A 19,495-nucleotide genomic window follows, 5' to 3' on the forward strand; every position below is an offset into this window, starting at 1 on the left:
TTCTGGGAGATGGAGTCCACAACAAATGGAGGCCCAAAATTTGGGAATCACTGCTCCACAGTAAAATTCTAAGATATAGCCATGTATCTAGAGCAGTGGTTCCCAAACTGTGCTCTTTAAGGGCATTTGGACTTCAGCTCCCAGAATCCCAGACTATTGGCCAACATGGCTGAGGCTTCTGGGAACTGAAGTCCAAAATCTCTTAAAGGGCACAGTTTGGGGAATCACTGAGAGAGATCTTGTAGCACCTTTGAGACTGATTGAAAGAAAGAAGTCAACAGCATGAAGTGTGGCAGACTTCAAACTACTTCCTCAGATGCATTTAGTGGTGTGGAAACCAGCTCCACAGTACAGTACACTCATCCCTCCATATTTCGGTTTTGATATTTGCGGTTTTGACTATTCACAGATTTTATTAATGTTCTCTCTAGGAATATCTAGGTCCTCCAACACATCTCTGGTCAACTTGAATCAAAAGCCGCACGGAGGGAACTAAAGATTCCTAGAGAGGACACTCCACTAGGCCTTTGTAGCTCCTCCAACACAACTCTATGGTCAATGTCTGGGAAGATGTTGACCACAGAGTTGCACTGGAGGACCTAGATTCCTAGAGAGGTGCTCTCAGGTAAAAACACAAGTGTTTTTGTTAGGGGGGCCCTGTGCCCCTATCCCCAGCGAATATGGAAGGACAAGTGTACTTCCTCAGATGCGTTTAGTGGTGTGGAGGAAAACAGCTCCATATTAAACCTAACACTGTAATCGCCTCAGGGGTGAAACCAACGAGTTCGGAAGAGAGAGCGGCAGGAGAGCCGAAAACAGGAAGACCAAAAAAACCCAAGGTCCCGCCTCTTTCCCTTCCTCTTGCATGCTGGGAGTCGTAGTTCCGCTCCTATTTCCGCTCCTACTTCCGGTCTCTCCTGTCTGGAGCATGCTGGGAAGTGTAGTTCTCCTGGCTCTCTTTCTCGTTGAAGGCTCGGTTGCTGTCCCAAGCGTGACTCCTTCTTCAGGCGAGCATGAACGGGGCCGGGGAGCCCGATCCGGGCGGCGGGGGCTACAAGCGGCGCTACCGGGCCCTGAAGCGGAGGCTCAAGTTCCTTATCTATGTAAGGGCCGGAGGAGGAGGAAAGGGGGCTTTAAGAGGAGGTTTGGGCCTCTGTGGCTGTGTCCACACTGCAGGAATAATCCGGTTTGACACCGGTTTAACTGCCATGGCCCAAGGCTATGGAATTCTGGGAACTGCAGTTCCCAGAATTCCATAGCCTTGGGCCATGGCAGTTAAACCGATGTCAAACCAGATTATTCCTACAATATCGCCTTTGCTTTGTGATGGTTTCAATATACAGCCAGCTCTCTATATCCACGGATCCTTTATGCATGTATTCAACCATCCACGGCTTGAAATATATTCATATATATATATATATATATATACACACACATTCCAAAAAGCAAGTCTGGATTTTGCCGTTTTATATAAGGGTCACCCATTTTGCTGTTGGCAGTTGGAGAGATCTTGTCGCACCTTTGAGGCTCACTGACAGAAAGGAATTGGCAGCCTGAGTTTTCGTAGACTTCATTCTACTTCTTCAGATGCATTATTGAACTCTACGAAAGCTCTTGCTGCCAATTTCTTTCTGTCAGTGAGCCTCAAAGGTGCGACAAGATCTCTCTACGTACTGATTCTACGGACTAACACGGCTATATCCTTGCATTTTAGTATCGGTTGTATTTAATGGGACTTGAGCATCCATGGGTTTTGGTATCCATAGGGTCAATGTCCTGGGAACAAACCCCAGCGAATACCAAGGGTCCACTGTACACACATTTTGTTTCATGCAACCGCAGTCTGGAAATCAAAAGACTAGGAATGAATGGGAAGGGCAGCTATGAAAGAACTGGACAAGATCCTAAAACATACAGATACACAACTGAGCATGAAAGTGAGAACCGTCCAAGCCTTTGTATTCACATGTACAGATGTAAGAGCAGGATAGTGAAGAAAGCAGACAAAAAGAAAGCCAATTCATTTGAGATGTGGTCCTGGAGAAGAGTGCTGAGGATACTGGGAACAGCCAAAAGGACAAAGAAATGGGTCCTGGAGATGACTAAATGGAGGCTGTCGTACTTTAGCCACATCAAGAGGTGGCATGAATCATTGGAAATGACAATAATGCTAGGACAGGTGGAGGGATGTAGAAAGAGAGAAAGACAGCATGCCAGATGGAGAGACTCGATTAGAGAGGCCATGAGCCTGAATTTACAGGATTTAAGCAGAGAACTGAAAAAGTGAGTCGAGATCGATTTGAAGGAGGTTAACAACAACAACAACAACAACAACAAATAAATTTGTTTAAAATATCATATAAAATGACCTCCTGGCTATGTGCATATGAAACATAAATTAATTTTGTGTTCAGGCATTGATCCCATCTCCCCAAGATAATCTCATTATGCGCTATTGTGTGCCTTCAAAATGTTTCTGACTTAAAGTGACCCAAAGCTGAACCTCAAGGTTCAATTCCCAGCTTGGCCATGAAACCCACTAGGTAACCTTGGGCAAGTCACACTCTTTCAGCCTCAGAGGATGGCAAAAGCAAACTTGCTCTGAACAAATCTTGCCAAGAATACTCCATGATAGGTTCACTGTAGGGTTGCCATAAACTGGAAATAACTTCAAGGCACACAACAACAACAAAGAATGTTTCCTCATTCTGATTACTGGTATAGCCAGATCCAGAGTAGAAAGATTCACTAGAGAGGCAGTTGGAGAGGCAGGAGCCTTGTGTAGGCTAACTAATAGTGTCTCTGCTTTATCCTGTCTCAGGAGCAAGAATGTTTTCAAGAAGAGCTGAGAAAAGCACAGCGAAAACTCTTGAAGGTTTCACGGGATAAAAGGTGAGCTAACAAGTCAGGGGACAGGTGGAAGGGATCTTAAAATAGGGAGAGCTGTGGGTCTAGTGTGGGAAAATGAAGACAGCAAGGTGGGGTTAGCACTGCCTTGGGCAGGGCTCTCTTGGATGATGGGGGTGAAATTGGTGGGTGATGTTTTCCTTGTCTTTGCATCTCCATCCTATTGGAAAATGGCACCTATTAAGTTTCTGCCTATAAACCTGCTAATAGAATCATAGCAGTGTTTTCTCCCCCAAAACAGTGACTCAGTAATGTGGGAGTAGGAATGAGGGCAGTATTGGAGATGGCAGAAGGGTTTAATTTCTCTCTTGGCTGCCTAGCATTCTACAGCAGAATATATATATATTTAGAGCTGGACAGAGCAATAGGCTACAATAAGAAGTGATTTAAAAAGTGGCCCAGAGTATCTCTCTCCCACTGTTGAGTTGCACTGGCCAGATTCTGCAGATGGCACAAGTTCTGAGCAAGCCTGAAGCCCTGATTGTTCCCTGTCAAGAAAAATACTGGGTTTAAGTTAATCTCACTTCCTCTCCTTCTGCCTGTTTCCTCTTTCCAGTTTTCTACTCGATCGCCTTCTCCAGTATGAGAATGTGGATGAAGAATCCTCAGGTAAATTCAAGGCTGACAACTTCCTTCTGACTGGGTGTTTTGGGGATGTGAGGGTGATCTCCATAGACTTGTATATGGATATGTGAAATAAAATACAATGAAACCGAATTGCTCAAATGAAATGAAATTTTTCTAAAACTGAAACAATAAAGGATAGTCAAAGAGAAGGAAACAGATGAAAACAGAAGGATTGATTCACAATGCAGAACACAGTACAATCGCCCCTCCTAACTCGTGAATCTGAGATCCGCGACCTCGATTATGTGCGGAAGGGCAACCTCCATTATTTCTAATGGTGCGTGTGCCCTATTCAAATCTATGAGGCTTGAATACATGCGAGCCTCCATTTTCACGGGGGGTGGGGTGAGGAACAGATCCCTGCGCAAACGGAGGGCCAACTGTACTTCTGCATCTATATTGCCTTTATGGTTTTATATTACAAGAATTTTTGAATGTGCAGTTTCATATTATATTGTGACTTCAAGTTGTTGAGAGCCATTTTGTTTCATGCACAGGGACCGGAAGTGTGAAATATACATTTTTATATAAATTAAGTTAAAAAAATTAATTTTATTAATTCTGGACCTCACCCAAGACACATTCATCCATAAACTTATGTCTAGTTTTAATATGTATTGAGTCATTAACATCTATTATTTGCTTAGAGAATGAGGAAGTGAGTAATAGGTCAATAAAACATCACAGCAGCATTGTAAGCAGATAGAACTAAGATGTCAGAAGTATAATCAGCTATGGAATTGATTGTACATTTGATGAAATGATAACAGACATTTATATGCAATTATTCAAATAAATATGTATGTGTATAATGATCCTGAACTGAATGGTAATTTGAGTTTTGAACTAGGACACTGGAAGAGTGGGATTTGAATCCCTTCTAGGCTAGGGGAATCCACTAGGTGTCTTTGGGCAAGTCACATTCTCTTAGCCTTGGTAGAATGGCTAAATATATGTGGCCAAGAAAACCTCAGGATGAAGTCACTGTAAGATGGAGTTGACTTGAAGGCATCTAACAAGATGCCAAGGTTTTAAGTCTGTAAATGCAAATGTTCCTTCATATGTGAAGAATTGTTGAGTCAGAGGTAGCATCTCTATTGGAAATGTTGCCATGTTTAGAAAGCTGTTTCTCTCAGGATTAAAATGCCTTGTTATGAGTTGTTCCACCTTTTTGGTGATGATTGCTATTTATGGCTCATGAACATTGTGCAAAGATCGGTGGTGATTTTTCTGACGTATTTTATGTTGCATCCAAGGTGCTGGCATTTAGCAATGCACAAAACATTGGTGGAATTACAGTCTTTTAATATAATGGGTTTAAACAGTGGTGCTGTGTTTATAAGCTTTTGTTTTACACAAGTATGGAAAACCGACACATCACTTGGATGCATAGTGATGTGTTTCAAGGCTTTCAGGTGGGCTTTCAATTCCAGCTCAGATTTAAGATTAATATAAATACTCTGACACATATTGATATAAACACCTGCTACCATTTTCTTAATTAATTCAAGGTCTTCTCACTTCCTTCCCTCTGTCTCTCCCTCCCTTCTAATGATTTCATCCTGTAGAAAGATGTGGTACCCATCTAGCAAAGCTTTTACCAAGCTGTTGCCTTCCAAGATGCATTGAATTACCATCCCTGAGGAATTATGGATGTGGTATCTAACACATCTTGGAGGGTAGAACCAGCTTGAGGGTTATTTGTGGGCTGCATGTGGCCCTTGGACCCCACCTTTATGGATGCTGAAGTCCACCCTTCCCCTAATCTTTAAAAAAATCAGCATGATTTTTGGACAAGTTTTGTCCCCAAACAATGCAGAAATATGCCCAACCATGTAAAAACACACAAAAACACCCCCATCCCTAAACATCAGACATGCCTCATTTCCTTGGTATCCTTTTGAAAATGGCAACAGGAAGGGATGAGTGATGTCACTTTTTGTCACCATTTTGAGAGGGACTGGAGAGGAAAGCAGGTATTTGTTCCTATTTATTTTATATACTTATTTCACTACTGTGCCGCCTTTCTCCCCAAAAAGGGACCTAAAGCGGTCACAAGATAAAACTTTATTAAAACATCACAATAAAAATGTGAAAACAATTAAAATTGTCTAGTTAAATGGTTTAAAATTAATACAAAAACATACAGAAGTTAAAAACATAACTAAAAACACACACAGAAATAGGTTTTATAAATGAGCTTGAGTTGACATGACTTGATCTGTCCAATCTTGGGCATTTAAAAAGTTGTAGGTTATATATTTACATATATACAGGTCTATAAGTTGGAGTGCTTCTTTAGTCCATGCAGCATCACAGTTCTCTTGGGATAGCTCCTCTTTCAGATGAAAACTTCCAGAATCCCACAGCTTGGCCATGGCTGTGCTAGGTTGAGTGACATTTCCAAGCTTAGACCACATATATTACCTTAATAAATGTAGTGCCAGAAAGGCTAATAGTTAAAAAGAGTTTGAAGAAACATTATAATATGTTTCTGAAGGGTCAAAAATACAAAGCTGAAAGTTGTGAAGGCATGGAAGTGCTCTCACAGTGGAGTCAGTAGTATGTAACAGGATTCATGTCTCATATTTAGACAAGGGAGAGCTGAGATTTGATTCTATGCTGTTTTAAGGTTCACTGGATAACCTTTGCCAGATGCTGTGTCTCAGCCTAACCTGCCTCTGGGATATTTCCTGGAGAAAATAATGCTCCTGTTATGTTCCTGACTTCCTACATTCACATATGATTAATATCCATTTCTCTGTTTCAGACTCAGAGGCAACAGCCTCCTCTGACAATAGTGATGGGGAGATGCCCAAGGGGACAGAGCCACAGTCCTTAAAAAGGTGAGTGTGTGAGCCAGCGTGGTGTAGTGGCTTGGGTGCTGGACTAGGATTCTGGGAGTTCAGCCATGGATGAACTCACCGGATGACATTGGGCAAGTCACACTCTTCTCAGCCTCAGAGGAAGGCACGGCAATCTCCCTCCAAGAAATCTTGTGAAGAAAACTCTGTGATCACCATAACTGGCTTTTATCAGGTCAGAGGGGAAGGAAATGGGAGTGTGCTCACAGATGGAGTGTCCTCTCCTCTCCTTTCCCCTTGGAGCCACATTGTCTGACTGACTCCCTCCTTCCTCCTTTTCCCTTTGGTACATAGCGGCAGTAGGCCCTCCTGTGGCTTGAGAGCAGGTTGGGGGAGTTTTGGATATGCAAGGGCTTCAGAATAACACCATGCACTCTTTCTAAAAAGAGACATGCGTAAGCCATTCTCATATGTACAGTACATGTCACGGACAGGATTCCAGTCCTTGTCTGCTAAGACAAGAGAGTAAGTTCCAGTGTCTAAAATGGGTACTGTGGAAACTTCTATTTATTCCACTACTATGGCACCAAATATGGGCACCTCCACTTTTCCCACTGCTGCCAACACCACTTGTGGGTAACTTCTGGATATCTGTGGTTCCTGTGCAAGAGACTCTTTCTTCCTGTAATCCCACATCATCATCTCCCTTAGACTACTGCTGTCATCACAGACACTGTGTGTCTGGATTCATTCAACAGTGCTGTTGTAGTGTTCCCAGAGACAAAGGTGTATATAATACAAAAATAATATTTAAATAGAAATACACTGTACAATTAAAGATTACTTATTTAACACACATAAATTCTAATTGATTCTACTAACTCTTTCCCCATTTCCTCATAATCCTGAGTCTAATGAAATGCCTATCTCTTCTGGGGACTAACTCTTAACAGACCTTCCCTCTGACTAACTATCCTACCTTTTAAACATCCCATTCAAATACTCAGCCAATCATCAGTCACTCTCAACATCCCATACTCTCACCTTCTTCTTGACAGATCACTTACCTTATGGCATCATGTTAAAGCAATGATGGCCAACCTTTGGTCCTCCAGAGGTTTTGCACTTCAGCTTCCATAATTTCTGATTGTTGGTCAAGTTGGTTGGAGCTTCTGGGATCTGAGGTCCAAAGCAAATGGAGGACCAAAGTTCGGGAACCACTGCCTTACTACATTTATTATACAGTGCACTCACATCATACGCGAGCACACCTTATGTGGCTTTCAGCATATACTGAAAGCCATGCTGGAAAAAGGGGCAGCACGCCCCGTAAGGTGTAAGAGTGTTTGTGTTGGCGGCGCATGCGCCACATCATACACAAGCCCCATTCATTTAAATGGGGCTCGAGCATACGCGGAATTCCCCTTACACCGGGGTGGGTCCAGAACTGATACCCCGCGTAAGGGAAGGGTCCACTGTACATCACTTACAGAACCATATGTTTTCTTAATTTCTCTAATGAATGCAACATTATTTTTTAACCAAAGCCCGCAACATCACAAGTGCCATTGCTAAGTTGTCTGCTTCTTTTGGATGACTTCCACCATGGGGCAGAATCCTTCTGTGGGACACTTTTGGCCTGCCTTCCTGACCATGACTATTTGGAAGCATAAAGGAACTCTGCTGTTTTTCAGATACAGCAAGGATGGTGAATGTCTGACTCTTCAGACTGTGTTGGAGTACAGCTCCCACGTTTCCTGAACCATCAACTCTACTGGTTTGAGCCAATGGGAGTAGCAGTCCAGTAACTACTGAAGGGCTGTATGCTCCCCAGTTCCCTGCTGTCTGGTTTAGCATAACTGTTTCAGACATGTAGCACAGGGCGATTTGTTTTAAAAGTAAAGAAGGTTGCTTCTCATACCTTTATTGAAACAGATCCAGCTGATTTCTTTAGCACCATAGGTATACCAAGTCGCACCACCAGTTGCACTGATATCATGGCTTGTGGTGTTGGGGAAATATCATCCACAATATTCATCTTTCTGTCCACAGAAAACGAAGCCCTCAGCTTGGCGCTGCCTCATCACCTTCTTCTTCAGGTCTTTCCCTCCAGCCAACCTCAGGCTTTGGGCTCCCAGCCTCAGGGACACAATCTCCCTACTTGACCTCTGTGAGTAATCCCATCTCTTTAGGACAAATAAGTAGAGTTTGAAAAAGTTACTTTTGAATGACAACACCTAGAATCCTTCAGCCAGCATGGTCACAAGGTATGTTGGCTAGGGGGACTCTGGGAGTTAAAGTGCACAAAAGTAACTTTCTCAAGCTTTGGGTATTGTGAAATAGGCTGTCCAAATCAAATGTTGTGGCCTGTGTTGTCACATGCTATATGCTAAGAACAGTCTTTGGTTGTCTCCCTTCCAGAATCAAGAGATGGCTTTGCTAGGTTTTTGTTGTGCTAACTAGAAAGCCAAACATAGCTGCCACAGTGATGAGACAAAAACTGTCAGGAATCAGAATTGCATTGAAGGTAAAATCAGTTTCCTTGGCTTTCCTCAGCCAAGATGCCATATTTGAAACAAAGTTGTTCAACCTGTATAAATCAACATGATTGTGTTGGTATTTGAGTGAGACTGCCAGTCATAACTAAAATTCTTTGCAGACATTCAAAATGGTGTCTGCTAGTGTCTTTGACAGAATTTATAATGAAATAATAAACTAAATAGCTTGGGCAGTAGCTCAATTTCCGCTTTGCTAATATATATGTTATTGTGGGGCTGTTAACCTGTTTTTGGACTACAGCTTCCAGATTCCGTCTGGCAACTTGGCAAGTGACCATGTTGGCTGGAGAATTCTGGGAGCTGCAATCCAAAAAAGTAACATTTCCCTTCCCCTGCTGGTATGGAGACATGGGTGTCTGTTCCCTTGTCCAAAATGGCTTTCCTAAGTTCAAGGGCAGAGTTGACATTGGGTGTTTGTGCCTTATTCCCTATGGCTACTCCTCATCCTCTTCCCTTTAGTCTCCTGTCCATACCACCTCTATTTCGCCTCATTGTTTTCCATCTCAGCATTTGGTTGCCATTGTTAAGACATAAAACTGAGTTTCTTTCTTGGACAGAGACAGTAGGATACATTCAGAGATTAGCGGGTATGATTCCTTTATGCCTGCATATTAGAGTTTCCATTTAAATGTTTGCCTACATGAAAGATGTTAGTTAGCTGCATTTGCCTACACACTCTAAGGCCTGATTAATGTTTGTGTAGTTAATTTGGTTTCATGTGTATAGTTACATACACACAGTTGTTCAGCTCAAAGGGAAGAAGATTCTAGATGAGGCCCATTTCCTTGCAAACCTAATCTTCTGTTGAAAAGCAGTCAACCAAAGCGATCAAGCAAATGGAGCACCTCATCTGTCAGGAAACATTACAATTTCAGGCATTTTAATTTAGAAGGGGAATGACCACAGGATATATGATGGCAGTTTATAAAATTATGCATGGCATGGAGAAAATAGGTGGAATGTGTGTATGTGTTTCCCCCCTTGCCTCTTTTATAAGGAACTTAAGGAGGTCATCCAATAAAATTGATCCAGGGAAGGTGAAAGAAAGTGCTGCTCCACAAAATCTGTCATTGAGTATGCGATTTGTTGTTATGGCCATGAATATAGATGGCTTTGGAAGAAGATTGGGCAGATGACAGGGGAGAGGTCTTTCAGAACATATTAGCCAGAACTTGATAAAACTTTTTTTAGACTATCATTCTCAGAACCCCAGAAACAGCTTATTAATGTAGGGATTCTGCATTTTCTGGTTCAAACAATGTAAAATTTCCAAGCTCTACTATTAATCATTATCTGTTCATGTAATCTTCAGGTTGGGAACACTACACCAGTAAATACCAGCTGTGGAGAGAACAGCTGAGCAGGAGGGTTATTGCTTTCTTGTCATTTTTATTCACCTCCCAGACACATCTGACTGCTCATTGTGGGAACACAGGGTTTTGGATTAAACCAGGGGTGAGAACCATGTTTGGAGGGGTCTCGTGTGGCTCCCATTCCCCCATGAGCCACCTACTGCCCCCAAACCCTGATTCTGCCCTGTAAAATTGTTTGGGCCAAAAATGTTTGTAAGATAAAATGCTCTTTCTGCCCCCAACTCCACCCTGTAACAATACAAAATAGGGCTTCACAACTGCCAAGAAGTGACTTAGAGTTCCTGGAACATCACAGTGAAAATGGCAGCAGTGCAAGATTTGGGAGAACAGCAAAATGGCCAATCCACTGAATGTGTCACTGGACTAGATGTACCATGATCCAGCAGGACTGTTCTTATGACCTTCCCAAATTTAGCACCCTCATGGTGTCTCAGTTTACAGCTTCCATCATCCTCAGCCAGTTTGGCTGTTGGCTGTGTGGGTTGAGGATGATGGGGACTGTAGGGCCAAATTGGGGAATGCTGTGGGAGATAACACTGGAGGTGGAATCTACTTAAATTGATAGAAGTATCAAATATCTTTATATGTGTGGCGGCTGCTTCAATTTTTACAATTCTGTTACCCCTTTCTGGGTCTTGCATGCTCACCATTCATACTTTGATTTCTTCTTCCATCTTTCCCTTCCCCCCCCCCCCCCCCCCCCCCCCCCCCCCCTCCCCCCCTTATGCTCCCTTTCCCTCTGACTACTTGGCTCTGGGGCCTGAGCCTGGTCCCCCCCCAAGCTGACACCAACGCTACTCGTTCTGCCCGGCGGCCCCCAAGGCCCCGCAAGCTCAAGGTACTAGCAGGAGGATATTTGTGTGTGTTTGTGTGTGTGTTTGCAGGGAGAGATATCGGCTTGCATTTCAGAAAATGCAGGTGACGCATGTTGACATCATTCTTATATGGTACAGAATTAAATTTGGGACGACAGTCCGATGGTCCCATATCATGCTCTGTTATAGTTTGCTGGGGGGAAAAGAACATATAACATGGAATGTAGTTCATTCCATAAATATGTATTCAGTTGGTATCTGTGGTAAGGCTTTCTGTGTCCACTGATCTGTAAGTCCATTGATCTCATTGAACATGGAAGAGCAGGATAACAAAGAACAACCTGTGCCAAACTGCTGCCATTCAGACATGCTGGACTGCGCCTTCCATCATCTCCAACTGTTGTAGGTGATGGTGGTTATAGTCCAGTGCATCTGAATGGCATCTGGATGGCAAAAACTGGCATAGAATGCAATCAGATATAGAATAGATGCATCCTCATACATTCATCTACACAAGTATATATGCAGATAGTATGCATACTAATATACTATTTGTATAGATACTTGTGTAGGTACAAATTTAGGAATGAATATTCTAGATCTGACCGAAACACCCTAAATGCACCAGATTCCACCTCATGTTGGATGCTGAGCAGGGCAGTCTTATTACTTGCATGGGAGACCTCTTCATGAATACCTGGTGCAGTAGGCTATATTTCATAGGAAGGAACTGGTAAAACCACCTCAGAGTATTTTTTTTCTAAGAAAACCCTATGAAATTCATAGGGTTACCATAAGTCTGCAGGCAACTTGAAGGCGTATGTGCATGCACACGCACTTGCACTAGTTTCTTCTATACAATTGTTAGTGGAATTTTTGCAGGCAACTCATTAGTCACTGTGTGAGTAGACTATTGGACTGGATAGGCCTTTGGTCTGATCCAACATGGCTGTTCTTATGCTGTTAAGATTCCTCTTCCATTTCTGCTACAATCTCACTGTTGTTATGACTGGTGCCTAGAGAACTCTTGAGAGTTTTTTACGTTTGGGTTCCTTTAAATGAGTGTGCTATGAGGGAATCCTACTTTTCATTACTGGATGAGATGATTCTTTTATTGTTCTGGGAGATTTGATGACTTGAAACAATAAGCTGTCGTTCTTAATCTGCAGAAGAAGATTGTCTGTATAGGTGTTTGAGAAGAAAGATCTTATGCTCTTGGGTGGGGATGCAGTGCCTCTGTACAATTTTGGATGTATTACTCATTCTGATTTCCTTTCTGGTTCTGACTCTACTGGCTTAAAGGTTGGGTTATTCACTGCTGAAATTGTGGAAAGTTTTAGATGACAAATCACTTGACTTGCTGTGGGGTTTCACGGGCTAAAATATCTACAGCATTACTCTGTAGGCAGAGAGAAAGTTCCTTGCTTGCACTATAATTCCTGGAATCCACCAGCCACCATGATCATTGGCAGTGAACATTGGTTGGGAGATTCTTGGACTTCTAGCACCAAAGGTAATTTTTGCATCTTCTGCTGAATTACTACTGTCTGAGGAAGAACTGTTCAGTCAGCCGTCCACATTTGTGGCTTTGACTTTTGCGAATTTCATTATTCATGGATTTGATTAATATGTTCTAAGAATCTCTAAATCCTCCAGCATGACTCTGTGCCAACTTCCACCAACAATCATGCTGGATGACCTGGAGATCCTTAGAGATAACACTTTCTTAGGCATTTGTAGGTCCTCCAGAACAATTCTGTGGTCAGATTCCAGCAGATGTTAACCGCAGAGGTGCCCCAGAGAACCTAGAGATTCCTAGAGAGTTGTTCTTTTCCCACTTTCATGCGGGTCCTTTGCCCCTAACCCCAGCGAATGTGGAGGGTGCACTGTACAGTTGTCCCTCCCAATTCACAGTCTTGGAGTCCATGGTCTCTCCCGCTCACAGATGGCAAGTGGGGAGAGACAAAATAGCATGTGCACCTGGTGTTCGCGCTGCTGTTCAAATCAATGGTACTTGGATATGTGCAATTTTCCAGATTCGCGGGGTGTGTGTCCCTGGAATGGATCCCCCGCAAATCAAGAGGGATGACCGTATTCTCAAGAAACGGTGTTCTTTCACTTTGGGGAGATATTAAGCAGATGCTTCACTGCTTTACAAGTGGAAAGGGAGACTGGGATCAGGGAAAGTGTAATCCTGAGAAAGTGAACAGTTGTGGGGCTCAGTATCCCACCCACATTTTTTCTTCCTCTCTTCTCAACTGCAGCTCCCGATGCCTCCTGCCTCCCACTCTGACTGTTCACCTGTAGTAGTGGGCTTGCCCTTTCCTTCACCTCGTGGGACCCCTAAACTCCCGCCACCCACCATCCTCAGCACAGTGCCCCATCAGATGTTCAGTGACACAGGGGAGGGAAGTGGCGAAGATCCCCTCGATGGTGATGATGAACTGGTAATCGACATTCCCGAGTAATGATGGGAAACAGCACACCTTGCTTAAAGGACCCAGGCTTCTCCGTGGTGTGGGAAGGGGATTGCACCCCACATTTTTATTTTAACTTTTTGTTTACAGACTCCAAAAAACATGCAAGTCAGTCAATAAATGGGATTTTTTGTGTATATATATATATATAAAAATTCTGGTCATAATTTCTGTATTCCCCCCTTCTTCAAACCCCAACCCCTTGTTTTCTTGCTTTGCTTAAACCCCATGAGCCCTTGGAAGAATTTGCCTCAGAATGAGGCCAGAGGTTTCTTTGCTCTTTCCTGTCAGGCATCTGCCTTTTATGAAATGTACTAATGAAGAGAAATTCATGTGGAAAAAGTACATCCTTTCACAAGATGGGATGACTCTCTCCGTCTACCTTTTCTCACAGAAGAAGGGGGAAAATCCCTTAAAAGGCAGGGAAGTCTGAAAAAGTGCTTGAAATCTCCTGAGCAGGGAAAAGGGGTGAACCTCTTTAAGAAGCAGGAAAGAGCTTTTCACCGCTCATGTAAACATTTAAAGTCTTAAGTGCTTCCAAAAAAAAATTCTGTGGAGACGTTTATCCACCAAACTCCAGATGGGGATTCTTTTTATATAAAATGGAAATATCCCCAGGCTTTTATGTGTATGTATTTTACTAAATGGTTTCTAGTAGGCACCCAAATCTTGCTACTTGCTGCAGTGTTTTTATTGTTAGTAGTAATATTTTTGCTACAGATATTTGTAAGTGGTGATGGGATAGCTACAAGAAACTATTGAGTACTCACCAATGTTGGCAAGGGACATATCTTTAGAAACCGGGGAAAAGAATGTTGTTTATGTCCAGGTGACAGTAGCTTTAAGAGAAATGAAAGCCTACATTTTTATCTAGCTGCAAACAACGGCTTATAAACATAGATGGAAGACTCTGCCTCTTTTTAAAGTTGATTCACATATTATATATGAACAGATTTGTCACTTTGGTACTGCATGTTGTTTGGTGAAAGACTATAATGAAGACAAATGAGCATCTCTAGAGAGATGGACCAAGATGTTCCAGTACCCAAGGCAGAAGATTTCAATGGTGTCTGTTCTCCACATAGTGGTAAAATAATAATAAGCGAAATTCATGATAACTACTGCTTTGAATGCAGAATCCCTCAGACTGGCTACTTGTACGGCTGGTCCTGGCTTGTAAACACATGATGGACGACCAAAGCCAATCTTGCTTTCCTGGTTGATGTCCAGAAATTGTAATATTTATCAGGTTAATTTCCTAAATAAGGCGTTACTAAAAGGCACAATTGCAAACCATTCCAATAAGGAAGAAAAATGGGAGACACATAAAAAAGCCATTGTGGAGCTGCATGAAAAAACCCGAAACCAACAAAAAAAGAATGAGCCCATTTTTAAAAAAGTTATGTTTAGAACAATCACAAGTGAATATCCCAGGTTTGTGGGAAGAGTTTCAGGAAAGCTGAAATTCAGCATGTCCTCGGGCTGTCAAGGAATTCTATTAAGAGCAACAAGAAGAGATATTTCAGGTGTGTAAGTTTAGGCTTTCAGGGCCATAGGAACTGCTTTCTAAAGGAACTCTCTATTGGGCTCTCAGAACGTCTGCCTAAACCAATTATTAAATCCCAGAAAATGACTAGAGTGCCATGGGACTGAAGATGCATAAACAAAAGTGCCTGTTTGCAGATATCAGAAAGAGAAGATCTAGGACACAACAGGCTGATCATACTGACCAGTCACAAGAAATATATGAAAAGAGATTAAAAATGAAGGAAGGTGCTTACAATTTGACAACAGTACAGTGTTAAGTAGAATCAGTACAATAACTAGGATTTATTTTTGACAGACTGAGATTATTCTTACCTCTTTAAAAAATAAAACACTATTGAGTTACTAGCTTTATGAATTGTGAGAATGATGGGAATGCAATTTATCTTGATTTTAGCAAAGCACCTGACAAAGTCCCCCATGAAATTTTGGTCACCAACATAGTTAAGTGAGGCCTGGAGGGATAATACTGTCAGTTGTATTCAGCACTGGTTGAAATACTAAGTTGGCAGAATCTCACCCACTGTTCCTTATCAAACTGGAGAGAGATTTTGATTAAAGTGTGTCAGGGGCTAGGTGCTATGCTAGTATTTAACATTTTTATCAGTGACTGAAATAAAGGGGTAAGAAGCATCCTTATGAAACCTGTGGATGACACAAAACCTCAGAGGGTTAACATCTTCCAAAAATAGGAGTAAAATTCAAAATAAGTGAAATGGACAGAATGAAATTTGGTAGGAAATACAAAATTCTGCAATAAAGCAACAACAAAAAAGGCATATTCACAGACACACATAGGATGAGGAATAACTGTCTTGGCAGCAATACATGTGAAAAGCATCTTGGGACTGTAGTCGGTCACAAGCCAAGTCAACAGTGCAATACAGCTGCGATAAAACCTAATGTGATTTTAGACTGCTTTAATAGAACAGTAGTTTCCAAGTCATAAGATGTAATCGTTCCATTTTATTGTGCACTAGTGCGACCTCATTTGAAATCCTGTGTGCAGTTCTGACTGCCGCAGTTTAAGGAAGAAATAGACAAATTGGGATAGGTACAATGAAGGGCAACAAAGATGGTCCACGATATGCAAAGTAATTCCTATGAGGAAAGGGTGAAAGAACTGTTTGGCTTGGAAAAGAAAAGATGGGACTGGGAAGTGCATGATAGCATTCTTCAAAAACCTGAAGGGCTTTCAGAAAGAAGAGGGCAAAGGCTTTGTTTTCTGTGGCTCCAGAGAATGTGACTAGATCTAATGAGCTTAAGTTACAGGAGGGTAGAGTTCAGTTGAATGTAAGGTGAAAAATCTTGATGAAAAGAGCAGTTTAGCAATGGAGCCAATTATTTTAGATTGGTAGCAGTTCTCATCCATTGCTGGAGATCTCCAAGTACAGGCTGAGCAGCCACCCATTCAGGATGCCCTAGGTCTAGGTCCCTGAAGCAGGGAATTTAGACTCAATGATGTGTGACAGTGCTACAGACAACTGGCTATTCTACAGTGAATTTCCAGGAAACTGCAAATATGAAAATAATATGGCACAAATCAAATACCAGATCCAGATACGTGGAACTGAAAATTGCTGGGCTGCCACATCAGCTATTTTGAAAAGCATGGTCTTACGTGACCCCTTCCAATTTTACAATTCTATGAAATCTTGAACTTCTTTGCCTCAAAAAGAAAAGTGAACTGGACCATACAGGTTTTTAATTCTGGATGTTGTCAGCATATCTGAAAAAGATGGAAACAAAATTAGAGGCAGCTCCTTAAGGGCACGATATTTTCTTCTCACCCTGTTTGTAGGAAAGGAGACTGTGGTGGGCCTTTCTCCTTAAAAGTCAGTGGTTCTAAGCAGCTGAGCTAACATGCCTCTAAACAAGCTGAGTTAGTAAGAAGAAGTGTGCTTGATGGAAGCCCTTTTAATCTACCCAAGAAGCCAAGAGATGTTGGACTTTTTTTAATGGTTGAGATGTGCAAATTGCATATGTCACTCTGGGTTAAGATGAGCAGGGAAGGAGTTGATGTGGAAACAAGGAGAAAAGAGATTTTTTGGATCTTGGGGAGAAATTCTATAGGGGAATGTGGGTTTTAAAGTGCATTTTATTTCTTTCATTTGCCTGTTTTAAAAACCCATGTTGTACATTTGACCACCAGAAGCTGTCTTGTCTTTTAAAATTCAAACCAAACGTGGATATAAAAGTTGCATTTCAGATTCGTGGCCAGAAATTTTCTGAGAGTTCAGGAAGAGGAGAAATACTTGGGTATAATTTCCTGTGAGTTTTCACTGATTTAAGTTTAGACTGTTTCAGAATTAGCCACCTCTTTTTCCTCCGTTGCTCTCCCACATGTATGATCTCCCTCCCATCAACCTCATCATTCCCCAGCATTGCTTTAGCATAGCAAACCTGAAGAGGGGACAGCCTTTGTTTAAGTTCTTTCCTAGAGCATAAACATAAATGGACACCAACAACAAGTAATTTTGAAAACGTGCAAACGTCCTCGTGCAAAGGAGGGGCTCCTGGTGCTGTGCCTCTCCCCCTTTTTGGCAGGCAGGCAGGATGGGAAGATGCAGTTCTTTAGGCAGAAGAGACAGTGTCTCAGGGGCCAAAAGCAGAGGATTCTGGGAGCTCATTGGTGAGTGTGTGCCAGTGCTCAAGGCGGCAGTCAGGGGTCTGAAGGCATGAGAGCCAATGCTGTCGGCATTCTCCTGGGGCCCCTAGACCAAGGGTCACCCCACCTACAACAGAAGAGTAAAGAGATTCTTAAGTTTCCAAATGTCTGCTCAGCTGCCCTCATCTTCCTGCAGGGCAGTGACATCTCAACAGGCATTCTTCCTGAGAAATACTGGGCATACCTACACTCTTATCCATTTTATATCAGTTTAAGAGCTATGGTTGTCCTTTAAATAGCTGTAATTTGGTGAGATTGCTCTGAATTCTGTGGTAGAGGCTTAATTGCGTATGGAACCCCCTGAGCAAGAGGGAATGCCTTTTAAATTGCTTTAAATTGGTAGTGTAGATATGCCCAGTCTCTCTCTCTCTCAGTTCCCCACCCATCACTTGTAATCTGGCAACTGCCTCCCCTGTCCCTTCTCACCAATGAAATCATTAGATTTCCCAATGTCGTAATCCCAAACTGTTATCTCCAGGGATTTCTGACCAAGATCTGACTGCTCAATCTCGTAGAAAAAATCCTATAATGGGGTAGGAAAAAAAATTAGAACCCAGGAATATTGGTTCCCTTGCCCATTCATCTCTCCCACCTCCCAAGCTGATTTGCCTCCCAAAACATGCAGTTACTTCACTTGTTCTCCTTCAGTCACCTCATTATATTCTGGATTCAGTGTCTTCTTTTTCACAGTTGTTTTATGCTTCGACTTCTTCTCTTCATCTGGCTTCAGATACCTGCAAACAATATATGGAGAATGACTTTATTTCCCTACTTCTAGCCTTCTTGTTTTTATATAATTCTCATCAATCCAAATCAGCATAGCCAAAAATAAAGGATGATGGGAGTTGCAGTTCAGTGACAAATGGTGGGCCATAAGTTACCCAGCCCTGATTTAGACTATCAATCATCTTCCTTCCTGTTTCCTTCCCACAAAAGATATTCTAGGCAGCTAACAGTCCTTAACATTCTACATCAAGTATTGAAACATCGTGAAGTTGAAGGCTTTCATGGCCAGCATCCATAGTTTTTTGTGGGTTTTTCGGGCTATGTGGCCATGTTCTAGAAGAGTTTCTTCCTGACATTTCGCCAGCATCTGTGACGTTTCTCCAGCATCTGTGGCTGTGGAAGATGCCAGCCACAGATGCTGGTGAAACGTCAGGAAGAAACTCTTCCAGAACAAGGCCACATAGTCTGAAAAACCCACAAAAAACTATTGAAACATCATCAGAAAGCTCAATAATATATTTGTTGTTGTGTGCCTTCAATCGACTTCCTACTTATGGTGACCCAAAAGCATTTTCTTGGCAGGATTTGTTCAGAGACAGTTCATCTTAGTCTTCTTCTGAACCTGTGAGAGTATGACTTGCCCAAAGGCATCCAGTGGGTTTCCATATTTCAAGTGGGGATTATAAGTCTGGTTTCCCAAAGCCTTAATCCAAAACTCAAACCACTACATCATGTTAACTCTATAATAAATGCTAAAAAATGAAAGTATATATTGTTGGATCCAGAGGAAACCCATTGAAATCAGTGTGACAAGTTCTGGCTAAAGTGCAGTTGATTTTAGTGGGTCATTTCCAAATATGATTAAATCTAGACATGGCCTGTAGATAATACAAAGTGACTACACCAAAGGGGATAACTTCACAGAATTTAATTCCAGAGTTATTAAGAACAAACCATAACAGTGTTCATAAATTTTAAAAGGTTTTATATTA

At 42.1% G+C, this 19,495-nt stretch overlaps 2 protein-coding genes across 4 annotated transcripts in view; one reads left to right on the forward strand and one right to left on the reverse strand.

Annotated features, from left to right (window-relative positions):
- Positions 1–899: 899 nt before the first annotated feature.
- On the forward strand, positions 900–13,715 carry INO80E (INO80 complex subunit E). The gene is made up of 6 exons (XM_042471737.1): positions 900–1,103; positions 2,825–2,895; positions 3,467–3,519; positions 6,308–6,383; positions 8,394–8,511; positions 13,352–13,715. The coding sequence occupies exons 1-6, from the start codon at positions 1,014–1,016 to the stop codon at positions 13,553–13,555; spliced, it is 612 nt and encodes a 203-aa protein (XP_042327671.1). The 5' UTR covers positions 900–1,013; the 3' UTR covers positions 13,556–13,715.
- A 99-nt stretch (positions 13,716–13,814) lies between these two features.
- The window catches only part of DOC2A (double C2 domain alpha), a 53,458-nt gene continuing 47,777 nt past the window's right edge, over positions 13,815–19,495 (reverse strand). For all 3 annotated transcript variants that reach the window (XM_042471668.1, XM_042471666.1, XM_042471667.1), the window contains exons 9-11: positions 18,430–18,511; positions 18,204–18,300; positions 13,815–17,844 (exon numbers count right to left, since the gene is read on the reverse strand). In XM_042471668.1, coding sequence (XP_042327602.1) covers positions 17,705–17,844; positions 18,204–18,300; positions 18,430–18,511 — 319 coding nt within the window. In that variant the 3' untranslated portion in view covers positions 13,815–17,704. The remainder of the gene's footprint in view (positions 17,845–18,203; positions 18,301–18,429; positions 18,512–19,495) is intronic.

Source organism: Sceloporus undulatus, chromosome 6 (assembly GCF_019175285.1).
Source record: "Sceloporus undulatus isolate JIND9_A2432 ecotype Alabama chromosome 6, SceUnd_v1.1, whole genome shotgun sequence".
NCBI classification, from domain to species: domain Eukaryota; kingdom Metazoa; phylum Chordata; class Lepidosauria; order Squamata; family Phrynosomatidae; genus Sceloporus; species Sceloporus undulatus.

What these genes read in the sequence shown, in the direction of transcription:
- INO80E (XM_042471737.1), top strand. Translation starts at nt 1,014, where the DNA reads ATGAACGGGGCCGGGGAGCCCGATCCGGGCGGCGGGGGCTACAAGCGG. An exon ending in AAGGTTTCACGGGATAAAAG is followed by an intron (nt 2,896 to 3,466) that starts GTGAGCTAACAA and finishes TCCTCTTTCCAG; the next exon opens with TTTTCTACTCGATCGCCTTC. An exon ending in GAGCCACAGTCCTTAAAAAG is followed by an intron (nt 6,384 to 8,393) that starts GTGAGTGTGTGA and finishes TTCTGTCCACAG; the next exon opens with AAAACGAAGCCCTCAGCTTG.